Raw genomic sequence first — 16,351 nt, 5'->3', positions numbered from 1 at the left:
ATCACAAAGTCAGTGTTTAGAGAATACAAACCACCTACCAATGAGGAATTAACTAGCTTCTTTAGAGCTTTGTCTTAGTCTTCTAAATGCCCCATAGTTCCAGGAGACCAGCTTCTCTGCAAAGGGGCCTCAAACTGGGGCACTCCAACCCGCTGGGTAGCTGAGATGCTAGGGTGAGTGTAATGTGTCACATAGGCCAGCTTCAATTTCATCTTAAAATGATAATTACAATTTTAAATTCAGCATTACAGACAGACAATAGCTACACAGGGAGGCTCCTCTCCCTGTTTGCAGAAGAGAGTAGAGCCATTAAGTTCCTTCCTATTGCTAAGCAACAGTTGTGTTCAAATCAAACTGCTCTCAGCTCTCTAACAGTAGAAAAATAAGTCTATTCAATTCAGAGCACTACAGCTGAAGGGAGAAGAATAAGGTAGATTTAAGCTACATGTTAATTTTAGATATATTCTCTCCATTTCAAAAATTTTGGGGGGAATAAGCGCAGGGTGTTCTGTCCTATAGGAACAGCCCAGACATGTTTCTCTTTCCAATATGAAAATATGCTCCCTAAGCGCAATTTGATTTTGAATAATTTCACCAAGGTTTACTGGCAACCATGATACCACCTGTAGTCGCTATCTATCATCGCACAACAGATCACCCTGAAATTTACGGGCTGAAAATAACAAACATTTATTATTGCACAGTTTCTTTAGGATGAGATCTTGGAAGTGGCTCAGCTGGGTGGCTCTGGCTCAGGGTGTCTCACAAGGTTGCAAGCCAGATGTCCACCAGGGCTGCAGTCATCCAAAGGCTCAAGTGGGGCTGGAGGGTTCACTTCTAAGTTCATGCGTCAGGCTCTTGGCAGGAGGCCTACTTTCTAGTTTCTAGCTGGTCTCATGGGCCTCTCCTCATGATATGGAAGCTTGTTTCCCCCAGAACAAGCGATCCAAGAGAGAGACTGACCAAGACAGAGGCCACTATGCCTTCTGGTGACCTAGGCTCCAAAGTCACACATGACCACTTCTGCTTAATTTTATTTGTTAGAAGCAAGTTACTAAGTTCTGCCCACACAAAAATAAAGAGAAATTAAGCTTCACCTCTTGAAGGATGGAGTATGAAAGAATTTGTGGACACATTTTTAAAACCACCAGACCACCCACCAGAAACGTTCATGTCCTTTTCCAAACGAAATGACAGCACTGTAGAAACCCAGAGAATGAAGTTCCAGCTCTGCCTTATCTATGTAAGGCAGAGGTTGGGATTGGTAATAGATCCCGTCAGTTCTCTCTTCATTAGCCAGCTGATATGATTCAAATCTGCCACCTACTACCTATGTGACCTTAGGTGACTTACTTAACTCTCTGTATCTTAATTTCCTCAACTGGAAAATAAGTATAATAATAGTAATATTATTATACTCATTTACTAATATACTTATTATACGAATAATACTATTAATTATATACAATAGTATTATTATATATTAAATATATAATACTATTATTAGTATAATGAGTACATTATACTCATTATACAAATAATAGTAACTACTTCACATATTAGTTAACATATGTAAAGTTTAGACCGGTGCTTGGTATATAGTACACCCTATAGAATTAAGTAACTTCATTGTTGTTGCTTTTGTCATGTTGATAATAAGTTGATAACTGCATACACAAATGCCCAACAGGGAAGCATAGGACAGGGGTCTGCAAGATGTGGGTGCAACTCTGAGAGGCCGTCTGCAAAAACTACCCACAATTATGATGTATTCACAAGATAAAACAGGCTAATTACATGTTATTAAGCTGTGTCTTCAGGTCTTCCTAGCACCTGTGAAGCCACAGGCTACAAATGACAGTTAGATAAACAACACTGGAAAAAAGCCCATATTCTGTGCCTTTCTTACAAGTTTACTCACCAAATAGCTAAACTATTTAAACAGAGCTGAGTGCTCTCACAAATCCAGAAAAAAACAGACAGTGGGGTACATATGTGACATTAACGTAATTCATGGTACTCAATATATTACTGCAAATTTAATCCAATTCTCAATACAGAGGTAAATGCTTCCTCTGACCAGGTTATATCATTGTACTAAGACCCTAGTTTCTGCGATCCTGTGAAAGAAATCACAGACCCCTCAATGCTGCTAGCTAAGTAAGAATCTACCCACAGATGACCAATTTCACTCAGGTTCATCTCTCTGGAGTTACCGTGCTGCTGTTATCTGTCAGGTGAATGCCAGGTGGACACAGAGGTGGAAAGAAGATGGAAAGAAATGGGTATGCTGCAGATGGAGACAGGATCAAGAGTTAGTAACAAAATTATGTAACTCAAGTTTCCCAAGATCTTGTGCTTTTTGAAATAAATGTGGGATTAGAGGCAATATCAGGGCAAAGAAAGAAGCAGTTTGGTAGTGGACAGACCTGAGCCTCATTCTCAGGCACTATGAGAACCTGGGCCGGGCCCTCCAGCACTCTGGGTCTCACACTTGTTTCAAAATCTGTAAAATATGAAAGACAGTCCCCCAAATCCCTTCCATGGTGAAGGGGTGACAATGAGGCATCCTTCAGATCTTGGAGATAAGATTACCCTGGAAAGCAAAAGTAGTCAAGCCACAGTGGACAAGAAGAGATGGACTTCCTACAAAATAGCCCTGCCAAAGGAATAGGAAATAGTTTTGGGGAGGGAAGACTGCAGACATTCAGGAGTCCATTGCTAGCACTGAGGTATGTCTCAGAAACTCTTATCTGGATCAACCTACAACTCCAGCTGTAAATGATTACAGTAAATCTGAGGTCACATACTGGTGGCTCACAGCCAACTGTGGTCCACAGAAGTATTCTGCTTGGCTGGACAGTATTTTTTAAAGAGTGTGAATTCACTTCCAACATTTAAAAATAGGAGATTTCACATAAATATCCAGATTTCTGGTTTCTCTTTAAAAAAGGAAAGAAAACAGATCTGACGGCCCTAGCCTGTATTCTGTCATGGCAAGAACCAGGGGGAGCTGAGCAGTGGCTGCCCCTTTTGCACGTGGTATCAGCCCTCCAGTCCCCCTTTCAGTTACCTGCCTGGCCCTGAAATGGATGAAACTGTACTGCAGTCAAGTAGCAATTAAGCAATGTGAGCGAATCAAAAAAGTGAAAAGGTACAATCAGCTGCATTGTACCTTTGCTGAGGAGATACAGTAATAGAGGAGAATGGTCTGCGTGGAGCTCAGGAAAGGGCAGCACAAAGAAGGAGAACTTGGCAATGCAACATGGTCAGGCAAGAGGGTGCTCAGGCCAGCTGGAACAAGGATTTGGGTTTCCTTGAAAAGCTTATCAAAAACACATGACAGGCTGAGGAAGTGCTCCATGTGATCTGGCTTTGCTGTGGGCATCCTCCCAGGAAGAGAGTGCAATGACCCCCTGACGTGAGCATCCCTAGCTGCTTTGCAGGCTCATACTAGTTAAGAGGGATACATTAGGAGTTCGGGATTAGCAGATACAAACTACTGTATATAAAATAGATAAACAACAAGGTCCTACTGTATAGCACAGAGAACTATATTCAGTATCTTGTAATAACCTATAATGACAAAGAGTATGAAAAAAGTATATATTGAATATATATATTCACTTTGCTGTACACCAGAAACTACCACAACATTGTAATCTACTGTACTTCAATAAAAATAAAAACTTTATAAAAACCATGTAACTCCTCAGTTCCAAAATTTTAATTCCAGTCCGTGTGTGTGTGTGTGTGTGTGTATGTGTGTCTAAAAATTAGACTGGAATCCATTAGCACAGAATATCTTTCCATTTCTTTGTGCCTTCAATTTCTTTCAACAATGTCTTATGGTTTAACATTGTTAAAATGTCCATATTACCTAAAGCAATCTACAGATTCAATGCGATCCCTATCAAAATCCCAACAATATTTTTCACAAAATAGGACCAAAAAAATCCTAAAATTTATACAGAACCACAATCCTAAAATTTATACAGAACCCAAACAACCAAAGCAACCCTGAGTAAAAGAACAAAGCTGAAGGTATCACACTCCCTCCCTGATTTCAAATTATACAACAGGCATGCCTTGGAGATATTGCGGCTTTTGTTCCAGACCATGGCAAAATAGCAGATATTGCAATAAAATAAGTCACACAATTTTTTTTGGTTTCTCAGTGCATATAAAAGTTATGTTTGTGGGCTTCCCTGGTGGCGCAGTGGTTGAGAGTTCGCCTGCCAATGCAGGGGACACGGGTTTGTGCCCCCGTCCAGGAAGATCCCACGTGCCGCAGAGCGGCTGGGCCTGTGGGCCATGGCCACTGGGCCTGCGTGTCCAGAGCCTGTGCTCCGCGGTGGGGGAGGCCACAGCAGTGAGAGGCCTGCGTACCGCAAAAAAGTTATGTTTACATTATACTGCAGTCTTTTAAGTGTGCAACAGCATTAGTTCTGAAAAAATAATGTATATACCTTAATTAAGAACACTTCATTGCTAAAAAGTGCTAACCGTCACCGGAGCCTTCAGCAAGTCATAATCTTTTTGCTGGTGGAGGGTTTGCCTCAATGTTGATGGCTGTTGACTGAACAGGCTGGTGGTTGCTGAAGGCTGGGATGGCTGTGGCCATTTAAAAAAATACAACAACCAAGAAGTTTGCCACATGGATTGACTCTTCCTTTCGCCAACAATTTCTCTGTAGCATACAATGCTGTTTGAGAGCATTTTACCCACAGCAGAAAACTTCTTTCAAAACTGGAGTCAGTCCTCTCAAGCCGTGTTGCTGCTTCATCAACTAAATTTATGTAATATTCTAAATCGTTTGTTGTCATTTCAACAATCTTCACGGCATCTTCAAAAGGTGTAGATCCCATCTCAAGAAACCACTTTCTTTGCTCGTCCATAAGAAGCAGCTCCTCACCTGTTGAAGTTTTATCATGAGATCACAGTAAGTCAGTCACATCTTCAGCCTCCACTTCTAATTCTAGTTCTCTTGCTATTTCCACCACATCCGCAATGACTTCCTCCACTGAAGTCTTGAACCCGTCAAAGTCATCCATGAGGGTTGGAATAAACTTCTTCCAAACTCCTGTTAATGTTGATATTTTGAGCTTTTTCCATGAATCACATGTTCTTAATGACATCTAGAATGATGAATCCTTTCCAGAAAGTTTTCAACTTACCCTTCTCAGATCCATCAGAGGAATCACTATCTATGGCAACTATAGTCTTATGAAATATAATTCTTACATAACAGGCCTTGAAAGTTAAAACTACTCCTTGCTCTATGGGCTGCAGAATGGATGTTGTATTTCACAGGCATGAAAATAACAATCTCGTTGTACATCTCCACCAGAGCTCTTGAGTGACCAGGTGCACTGTCAATGAGCAGCACTATTTTGAAAGGAATCTTCTTTTCTAAGCAATAGGTCTCAATAGTGGGCTTAAAATATTCAGTAAACCATGGTGTAAATAGATGTGCTGTCATCCAGCCTTCGTTGTTCCATTTATAGAGCACAGGAAGATTTAGCATAATTTAGCATAATTCTTAAGGGCCCTAGGATTTTCAGAATGGTAAATGAGCATTGGCTTCAACTTCAAGTCAACAGCTGCACTGGCCCCTAACAAAAGAGTCAGACTGTCCTTTGAAGCTTTGAAGCCAGGCACTGACTTCTCTCTAGCTTATGAAAATCCTAGATGGCATCATCTTCTAATAGAAGGTTGTTTCATCTGCACTGAAAATCTGTTGTCTAGTGTATCTACCTTCATTAATGATCTTAGCTGGCTAGATCTTCTGGATAACTTGCTGCAACTTCTCCATCAGCACTTGCTGCTTCACCTTGCACTTTTATGTTATGGAGACAACTTCTTTCTTTCAAGCTCATGAACCAACCTGTGCTCGCTTCAGATTTTTCTTCTACATCTTCCTCATCTCTCTCCACCTTCATAGAATTTAAGAGTGTTAGGGCCTTGCTTTAGATTAGGCTTTGGTTTAAGGGAATGTTGTGGTTGGTTTGATCTTCTATCCAGACCACTAAAACTTTCTCCATAAGAGCAATAAGGCTGTTTCACTTTTTTCTCATTCCTATGTTAACTGGAATAGCACTTTTAATTTCCTTCAAGAACTTTTCCTTTGCATTCGCAACTTGGTTAACTGTTTGGTGCAAGAGGCCTAGCTTTCAGCCCATCTACTCTTTTGACATGCCTTCCTTAATAAGCTTAATCATTTCTAGCTTTTGACTTAAAGTGAGAGACATGCAACTCTTCCTTTCACTTGAACACTTAGAGGCCACAGTAGGGTTATTAACTGGCCTAATTTCAATACTGTTGTGCCTCAGAGAAACAGGGAGGCCCGAGAAGAGGGAGAGAGGCAGGAATGGCAGGTCGGTAGAGCAGTCAGAACACACTCAGCGTTAATCTATTAAATTCACCATCTTTATATAGGTGTGGTTCATGGACCACCCCCAAATTAAACAGTAACATCAAAGGTTAATGAACGCAGGTCACCATAACAAGTATAATAAGAATGAAAAGGTTTCAAATATTGAGATAATTTCCAAAATGTGACAGAGAGACATGAAGTGAGCAAATGCTGTTGGAAAAATGGTGCTGATAGACTTGCTCGACACATGGTTGCCAAAAACCTTCAATTTGTAAAAAAGACAGTATTTGTGAAACACAATAAAGCAAAGTGCAATAAAATGAGGTATAACTGTACAAAGCTATAGTAATCAAAACAGCATGATATTGGCATAAAAAAGACACAGATTAATGAAACAGAGTTGAGAGCCCAGAATAAACCCACATATAGATGGACAATTATAATTTATGACAAAGGAGCAAAGAACACACAATGGGAGAAAGGATAGTCTCTTCAATAAATGGTATTGGGAAAACTGGATGGTCATATGCAAAAGAATGAAAGTAGGCCACTATTTTACTCCATATACAAAAATCAACTCAAAATGGATTAAAGACTTGAATGTAAGACCTAAAATCATAGAATTCCTAGAAAAAAAACATATGCAGTACACTTTTTAACATTGGTCTCAGCAGTATCTTTCTGGATATGTCTCCTGAGACAAGGGAAACAAAAGCAAAGATAAACAAATGAGAATACATCAAACTAAAAAACTTCTGCACAGCAAAGGAAACCATCAGCAAAACAAAAAGACAACCTACCGAATGGGAGAAGATATTTGAAAATCATATATCCAATAGGGGTTTAATATCCAAAATATATAAAGAACTCATACAACTCAACAACAACAAAACAAACACCCTGATTAAAAAATGGGCAGAGGATCTGAGTAGACATTTTTCCAAAGACATACAGACGGCCAGTAGGCACATAAAATGATGTTCAACATCATTAATTACTAGGGAAATGCAAAAATCAAAACCACAATGATGTATCACCTCATGCCAGTTAGAATGGCTATTCTCAAAAAGACAGGAAATAACAAGTGTTGGTGAGGATGATGAGAAAAGAGAGCACTCATACACTGGTGGTGGGGATGTAAATTGGTGCAGCCACTATGGAAGACAGTATAGAGATTCTTCCAAAAATTAAGAACAGAATTACCATATAATCCAGCTATTCCATTTCTGAGTATTTATCCAAGAAAATGAAGATACTAATTCAAAAAGACATATGCATCCCTATACTCAGTGTAGCATTATTTACAATAGCCAAGATATGGAAACAACCTAAGTGCTCATCAATGGATGAATGGATAAAGATGTAGTATATATGCACAATGCAATACTACTCAGCCATAACAGAAAGATGAAATCTTGCCATTTGCAACAATATGGATGGACCTTGAGGGTATTATGCTAAGTGGAGTAAGTCAGATGGAAAAAGACAAATGCCGTATGTTTTCACTCATATGAGGAATATAAAAAAATAAAATAAACAACCAAAAAAAATTAAAATAAACAACCAAATCAAACAAAAATGAACATAGATACAGAGAAAAGATTAATGGTCACCAAGGGGAAAGGGACATGGGGGAGGGTAAAATGGGTAAAGGGGGTCAACTGCACAGTGATGGATAGAAATTAAACTTTCCATGGTGAGCACACAGTAGTGAATACAGAAGTTGAAATACAATGTTGTACACATGACACTTAAAAATAAATAAAGAATTTAAAGTAAGACTTGGAATCACTGTTAACTTACAATTGGTTTGCCAAAGCTCTTTGTTTTTCATTAATAATAGTGATAATAATGTTTTCATTAAAACATGTAAATAAGATTCATTCTGTCTCCCAAACTTCAACTAGTTATCTTAAGACATTTTTATTGCAAAATGGTTTTTATATATTTTGGAAAGAAAACAATAAAAAATATGTCTCAAATTGGTTTTAGGAACGCTACAACCAGAGAAGGAACAAATACACTGTCGTCTCCATCTAGTTTAGTGATTCTCCATCTTGGCTCCACATAAGTATCACATATGGAACTTTAAAAATCCTGATGCCCCAGATGTACCCAGACCAATCAAGTCATAATCTCTGGGGGTGGGACCAGTTATTGGTATTTTAAAAAGTGAGTCCAAGCCCAATTCACACCAAGCTCAGATCTACTATTGGCTATACAAGCCTGAGTGGTTTACAAGTACGAAGTCACCACCAGTAAAGAACTCACTATTTCTCTAAGCAATTGTAACTGTGCCATTAATTTTCCTATAAATGCATTCATTCATTCCTCTACTTCGTTAATTTACTCTGACTTGCATAGAATGGTAAAACCTATAATCTTTTCACAGATACTCAAGAGTTGCTTGTAGTACCTCCACTGCCGTTATTTCTACTCTCATAAAAATAACCCACCTCACAATTTCATATTTCATTTTAGATCATTTCATAAACTCTATCATTAATCCCAGAGCTTTAGGTATACAGTAAGCACCATGATATGCCCTGAGATGTGTATTTATTGGATTTGCATTTCTATTCATATCATAACTATATCCAAACTGCACCTGCAGATTCCCTGTATCAGCAGCCATCTGAAAGGCACAGATTTTAATTCTACTTTAATGCAGAGCTCCTAAATTTGAGCAGATGCTGGAAAGTGCATTTCAACCAGTGTGGTGGCTCATAAGACTCATTGTTTTTTGTCTCAGCCTTGCAGAGCTAAAACTTATAGAGTTAGCACTTATTTGACTGATTGATGATCACTGGTTCCACTCCCACCTCCACCCGCCACCCCGTGATCAAAATTTCCTAAAGCTGCTCTGATTCCAAGAATGATCAGGGCTGGACTCATAAACAGATTTACCAGGAAGCAGATGAAGCTTAAGCCTCGGGGCCTCTCAATGTGTATGGGCCTCTTCCAAAGCCCTGGGAGGTGCTCTAAAGGTTTGTAATTTTATATTCTTTTCCTCGAGGCAGATTGTGTAAGTGTTGGATCCCACAAATCCCGGATCCATCCACAGTGGGCCTAATGTAACTTGGCTGCCAATCGGAAGGCAAGCACTAAATAAACTGTGAAATCTTCATAATGTGAAGTTAAGAAGAATTAATTGTGTCAAAATCGTGCCCACAGATTAGGCTTTCCTTCCTCTCCAGCAGAGGTACTCCTGTTGGTCTACAAGGAAACGGAGCATGACATGGAAGGAAGAGACACCCATCTTTGGAAAGGACAGGCTCTAAGTCCTTAAAGAAACCAGAGGGGAAATTCCAGTCTTTTCCAGTGTGTGTGGAAATCAGGCAGGCTGAGACCCAAGGGGGAGGACTGGCAATCCTGAGTACATACCAGGCCACCTTCCACAGATAAATCAACTTTCTCTGACTTTATGGCATGCACATCTTATCTGGCCTCTTTGCAAAGAAAATTTTCTGTCCATCCTTTTGCTAAATTTAAATACCTTTTAATGCAGTAAAAATTACCTTCTAAGCAATCATTAAAGAGAAATGGCTTACATGCAAACGCCTGCAGTGAATATTTGAAAGCATAATCACTAACTGACAGTTCTAACCCAGAGTTGCCTGATTCCTGTGTATTTTGATGGAGGTACAGGTTGAGGGCAGGGAGTTGGGGGAGGATTAAAGCAAGAGGGAACCCGAAGAGGAGCCTGAAACATGAAAGCCCGCTCTGCAGACCACAATGGCTTGGCCGGGCGGCATGTTGTTTCAGGCTATAAGCCACATACAGCAGAGCGGCACCACCAGCTGGTCCCATATTGCAGCCAGACAAGCAGACAGGGAGCCTGGAAAAATGGATGCGAGCATGAGATGTTCACTTATCTACACCACCTTCCCTCCTGCTCACCTCTGCGGGCTCTCCACGTTCTAGTGTGCATTCGGGTCAGGAATTCCTGATTCAGAGAGTGGATACAAAGCCTGGTTTGAGACTTAAACATTAGGTAGCACTGGCTTCCTTCGGACACCTGTCGGTCTGGGTCTAGGGCTTCCCTGGCAGTAGCAGGCTCTCCTCTCGCTGACCAGCCAAGGAATCCAGATCATCTTCCTAGCACTTCCTCTCTGCTCCGTGGCCACCTGCCCTAGTGGCCTATGAACCCGAGCCCTTCTGCCAAGTTCTCGTAGGCAGGTGGACTCTCCTGCGGGGCTAGATCCACGGAGCAGCCGAGCCCCAGGGACGTACTGACCCCTACTCCAAAACAGACCCTCTTTCGTACCACCATTAGCCACCGAAACAGACCCCTGTGCAACTTGCTGCCTTGACAGCAGGGCCACAGATACTGCCAAAGCCATCCTTTAGGTCATTTATGTCTAAACTTGAATCATGTGGCTCCAGACCCCATTACAGGCAACATCAGCAGCAGTGTGACAAAAGAGGAGGTCCAGGCCGCCCTGCACCTAGCAGTGCTGGCTGTCAGTCAGCTGTCTGCCCCTCCTCAGCTGGCTCACTGAGGAGAGCTTTCTTGCTAAGTCTCTTTCAGCTGCAGGGGAGAAGCAGGAACAGGCTCGGAGAGTGAGGAAGACTTGGCTACTGTGGTCACTTTATCCTCTGGCCCATCAGGCATGGACAAGCCCAAGTCTGAAAGCCAGTCTCCGTTAGAACTTGGCTTCAATCTCAGGTGAATAAAAGATACCTTCCCCAACCCAGCCTCCAGCAAATGGGGAAATGGTCTCATCCTGAACTGACCTAAAAACTATTTTCCCTTACAAACCATATTTAAAGTAAGAGACCTGTGAGGAAGCTCTGTATTTCACTTTTTCCAAAGACAGACTAGCTTGTGAGAACAAAAGACAGACGAAGGTCTTAGCAAATCACAGCTGGTAACCATCTCTGCCGGAAGTGTAGGGAAGACTCCTTTATTACCTCATCGAAGAGATGTTCATTATTATAACACGTAGTCAACAACAGAAGCCGACTGGATTGAGAAGACATCAATACTATTACCATTACAGGCTGTATTGTGTTATACTGATGGGAATTGAGGGGAAGGTTCTGGGAATATTTGGGGTAAACAACATCCCCAATTTGCCTGACCACATCCAGTGAAGTGTGTGTGGTAAAATATTTAAGATGTGGAATGTAGTCAGAGTGCAAAGATTTTCCATTCAGATGGGAGATACATATATATATATAAAACTATGAATTACTATGGTAATTAATGTTCCTTTTAGTATATCTCTTTGTCCTTACTTCTATTTAGAAAAATTTCACACAGACAGTACCTACCAGTTACTATTGTTGAATATAGGTTCATAGGCTTTGGAAACGGACTTCTTTGTGGTAGGTGAGCAATGGCTAATTAACAAAATACACCAAAAATACACTCCCGGAACACAGAGAATTAGTTTAGGTGAAGATACTCACAGCAACAAGGCTGTTTAAACCACATACGGATTTACTTTAACATAGCGTCCTCCTTGCACATGAGAGAAGAGGACAGAGACCACGAATATAATTTTCCATCTATTTAAAATACCGTGCTTTTATTTTAAGTACTTCTTTACCCTGAAGATTAACTGACAGCAACTCAGAAAGCATCATGGAGCTACTGGAAATGAATTTTGAGTCCTCTAAAGCAATAGATCCCTCCCTCCTCCCCGCCCCCTCCACAAACCTTCCCTCCCACCTTGCATATGCTTTCAGCACTGGACTCAATTAAAAGGGAACCACGTGTTCTCGACAATTTGGCTAAAAAGGTTAAAGAATTCCATAAAACAACATGAAAGAAATAACACATCCTTCTCTGATACAGAAGTTCTTAAAAGGGTTACCCACAGGCCACCTGTGTGAGACTCACCTGAAGGGGCTTATTTAAAAGACGGTATCACACCAAGACGCACTGACTTAGGGGGCTGGGAATCTGCATTCTTAAGAAGCTGCCCAGTGTATCGTCAAGACGCTGGCAGGCAAGGACCACTGATTTACCGTAAATTGCCGTGTGTCTGCACTCAGCTGCTGGCCCCTACTCACCGGGTGGACTCCCATGTCCTGCTGCAGCTGTGGCAATTGCAAAAGCAGAAGCAGGTGAAACAGAGCAGGGGGAGTTGTCGGCCGTCTGTCCTGGTTATTTCAAAAGAATGGAAATGGCATGGTGAGGCAGTTGGATAATAGAACGTAATACAAATTCTCATTTTCATTCCAGCACTGGATGAATGCAAATACCCTGCATTGTCCTTATTAATAGGCAAATAACAAGATTCTATATTAGCAAGTCCATTCTAGGTACAGCCCCAAGAGGAATGAAAGCATACGTCTACACAAAACCTTATACGTGAACACCCATAGCAGCATTATTCATAACAGCCAAAAAGTAAAAACAACCAAATGTCCACCAACTGGTGAAAGGATAAACCAAATCAAAAATTCTCATACAAGGGAACATCATTTAGCTGCAGAAAGGAATGAAGTACTAATACATACTACAACATGAATGTACCTTGAAAACATCATGCTAAGTGAAAGTCAGTAATAAAGAGTCACATGTTGTATGATCCCATTTACATTAAATGTCCAGATTAGGTAAATCCATAGAGACAGAGAGTAAATTAGTGGTTTCCAGGGGCTGGCGGGGAGACAGGAATGGGGAGTGACTACTAATGAGGACATGGTCCCTTGGTGGGGGAGGTGATGAAAATGTTCTGGAATGAGATAGTAGTCATGGCTGCCCAGCCTTGTGAATATATAAAACCACTGAATTGTATATTTTAAAAGGGTGAATCTTATGGTATGTGAATTTTATCTCAATATAAAAAATATTTTTAAAAAATATTCTTGGGCTTCCCTGGTGGCTCAGTGGTCGAGAGTCCGCCTGCCGATGCAGGGGACACGGGTTCGTGCCCCGGTCCGGGAAGATCCCACATGCCACGGAGCGGCTAAGCCCGTGAGCCATGGCCACTGAGCCTGCGCGTCCGGAGCCTGTGCTCCGCAACGGGAAGAGGCCACAACAGTGAGAGGCCTGCGTACCGCCAAAAAAAAAAAAAAAAATTCTACATTTTACTGATGGAATTTTCTTCTCAAAATACCTTTAGAAGCAGAGATGGGTTCTTAAATCGAAGGATGCACTCAGCACCTTTTTGCAGCCCTTCTCACTCAGATACTTACACACAGCATTTGATAATATTGCTGACAACCTCACTGTTTTTCTCACCCAGGCTTTTAATGAAGATAGTTAGTTCACTGTGATTCTGTGATTTTTGATTAGTTTGCCCCTAAAGTTATATAGTCATGCTTAAAATAAATAAGAGGGGAAGCAAAGAGCTGCTAAATGTGCCCAAGCATGAAAGCAAAGAACAGTTCTACCCTCTCCTTCAGCAGTAGCCTGAAAACATTTGTGAAACAAGGTGGCAAGTAGACAGATGAACAGGCAAAATTCAGCTACACAGTGAGAAAATGTGTGATACTGTCCCCATTTGGATCCACCATATTATCATAGATTTTGGCTTTCTTCCTGTATCGTAGGGATTTAGTCAGATCAGGAAAGAAACAAAGGACTTTAGTTAATCCACAAACAGGATGAGGATTTCCAAATGGTGTTTATATAAATTTAAAAAAATTTTTAATGAATATAAACATATGAAAGAGACTATACTAAAACAGAGCTCTAATAACAGTAACCAAGTAGATAGCATTTAACTCTTGCCTTGGTAAAGTTTTGCTTTCACAGGCTTTGGCCCCAAACTCTTACAGGTTTAATGAACTCAAGGGAGTCTGTCCCATGTGGCAATGGTCAAAGAAGTTGCCAAGGCTTGGACTGACCAAGGCTCTAAGAAGAGTAAAGAGATTTGGCTAATTCCATAGTAGTCCTATAACAAGCCAGGGAATCTAGCTTGTTACCTTGGGTTTTCAGAACTATCCAAATGTCAGGGTGACCCATGACTGACCAGGAGCCCCAAAGGGCTAATATCCATCAGGGCAAATCTGCTGACAACAGCCTGACCCAGACTAGCTTCTCTTGGAGGTGATGGCAATGAAAACAGCTTCCACGACGAGGCTAAGGCTGCAAATGAAATGACCATTTGGAGACACGCACCCTATCTTTCGCTAAACTGCCTTACTTAAAGCAGGAGTATGAGAGTTAGAAAATGTCTACGTTTTACATGGGTTACTTAGGGTGAATCTGGTTTCATAATTGAATAATTTTCCCTTCCAACTTGAAACAACTGGCTTGAGGAGAAAAGAAGAAAACATTTCTAAAACAACTGTAATTTGGATATATTTATTTGAGCAATGAGGAGATCAAAGATTTCTGTCTTTTGCTCTGACAGTCTTCCCCTCCAATTAGAAAACATTTGGTATATTCTAAAACAAATTATGGGATAATGTTTTATAATTTTCATAACTATAGAAAAGATACCAGATTCTGTCACTAGCAATAATGAAGATTGGAGTCCCATGCAACTGGACTTTATTTTAGTTGAAACAATGTTCTTAATAAGGTCCCCCCGACAATTTTGTGTCCCAGATGAACCTATTTAATACAGGCTACAATGGGATTCATGGTAAGGTATCAGAGTCTGGGAACATTTTGGTAAAACCAGCACTGACATTCAATCAACTAGCAGCTAAGAACAGGCTTCTCAGTTCAGGTTACTCCACACAAAGTGCCATGCAATGATGGGGTCAAATAAATATTGGTTATACTAATGACATACTCTCTAATCATTTATTTTCCACTACTTGGTCCTACAGTAACATTTGCTTCCCATTACTTTTCATAACCGAGACTAAAAATATTCGGGGAGTGAAACAGTAAGGCAAACAAAATATTCAGGAGCTAGAATCTTCCCTCGGTTGTGTGTTTCTGAGTCCCTTTCCGAGCGCTCACCTCCGGGCTGGCGGTAGCGGAGGTGCCGAGGAGTTGAGGGTGACCTGCAAGGTGAAAGTTCGGTGGCATCTGCCGCGGGGGAGCCTTCCACTCCTGCTCGGTCCACCGGCGCAGACTCTAGCACTGCTGCTTTAAAACATCATGAATTTTAACAACCAGGCCATGAATTCAAGAGCTTCTTGTCAGTATCATGCATGGAAACACAAAAGTTCATTATGGATAATAAGCATTTCATGTTAGTCTATATTTTTAAAGGACTTTATCATGAAACAGAGTCACTCTTCCTGGCGGAATGTTAACGACACAAAGTCTAACTGTGGCTCATCTCCACACCTGTCTTACTGAGCCTGCTGAGCCTGGTTGACCCTCCCAAGCCCCTTTTGTTCAACACAACAGATGTTACTGATAAAAAGAAGAGGATCTGCAGTGGCTTCCCCGCCCTACAGAATGTTTCTGCCTTCTTGGAGTGGGAAAAAGAGGGACTTTTTCCAGATGGTAAATGAACATTGGGACTTCATTAGTTCTTTGCCTGGGTTGCTCCCTTATGACAATTAAAGGAGCCCCCCTGCCTAAGGATCTACAGCTGTACTGTCCAAAATGGTAACACGAGCCAAAAGTGGCTATGTAAATTTAAATGAAAACTAAATTTAAGTGAATATTTCACTTCCTCACTTGCACTGGCCACACTTCAAGTGCTCAGTAGCCACGTGTGGTTAGTGGCTACGGTACTGAACAGCACTTCCATCCTCCCAGAAAGTTCTATCGGGTAGTCCTGTCCTAGAGCTACAGATCAGCAGGAAGCAAGTGGAAATTTTTACAATGAACAGTTGAGAGATTTTTAAGATAGTTGGTGCCTCTTCACTGCAGCTAACATCCCATGAGTAAAAGAAACAGTCCAGAGTCACATTTAAGCTATTACCATACCCTTTGCGCTAGCTTATTAACCAGGTAAAATTACAACTTTGTGTGTGTTCTTTGCAGGAAAAGCACTACAAAAATTTCATAAATTTCCAACAACTCTTCCATTTCTTTTTCCTTGGGCTTTTCATCAACCGATAAAAGCTGTGTCACCTCCACTAGTTTTCCATTTACCCTTGTCA

General features: G+C 41.0%; 1 protein-coding gene across 7 annotated transcripts in view; it reads right to left on the bottom strand.

Moving 5' to 3' along the window:
• The window catches only part of RASGRF2 (Ras protein specific guanine nucleotide releasing factor 2), a 244,035-nt gene that overhangs the window by 84,255 nt on the left and 143,429 nt on the right, over window positions 1–16,351 (bottom strand). For 4 of the 7 annotated variants that reach the window (XM_059060647.2, XM_059060648.2, XM_067031238.1 and 1 more), the window contains exons 16-17: window positions 15,252–15,377; window positions 12,398–12,487 (exon numbers count right to left, since the gene is read on the bottom strand). In XM_059060647.2, coding sequence (XP_058916630.1) covers window positions 12,398–12,487; window positions 15,252–15,377 — 216 coding nt within the window. Of the gene's footprint in view, window positions 1–12,397; window positions 12,488–15,251; window positions 15,381–16,351 lie in introns of all 7 variants that reach the window. The other 3 variants (XM_059060646.2, XM_067031237.1, XM_067031240.1) reach the window with 1 other exon arrangement.

The sequence above is a fragment of the Kogia breviceps genome, chromosome 4 (genome assembly GCF_026419965.1).
Source record: "Kogia breviceps isolate mKogBre1 chromosome 4, mKogBre1 haplotype 1, whole genome shotgun sequence".
In the NCBI taxonomy this organism is placed as follows: Eukaryota; Metazoa; Chordata; class Mammalia; order Artiodactyla; family Physeteridae; genus Kogia; species Kogia breviceps.
The sequence above is the reverse complement of the archived record's forward strand: the minus strand, read 5'-3'. Positions and strand labels throughout refer to the sequence as shown.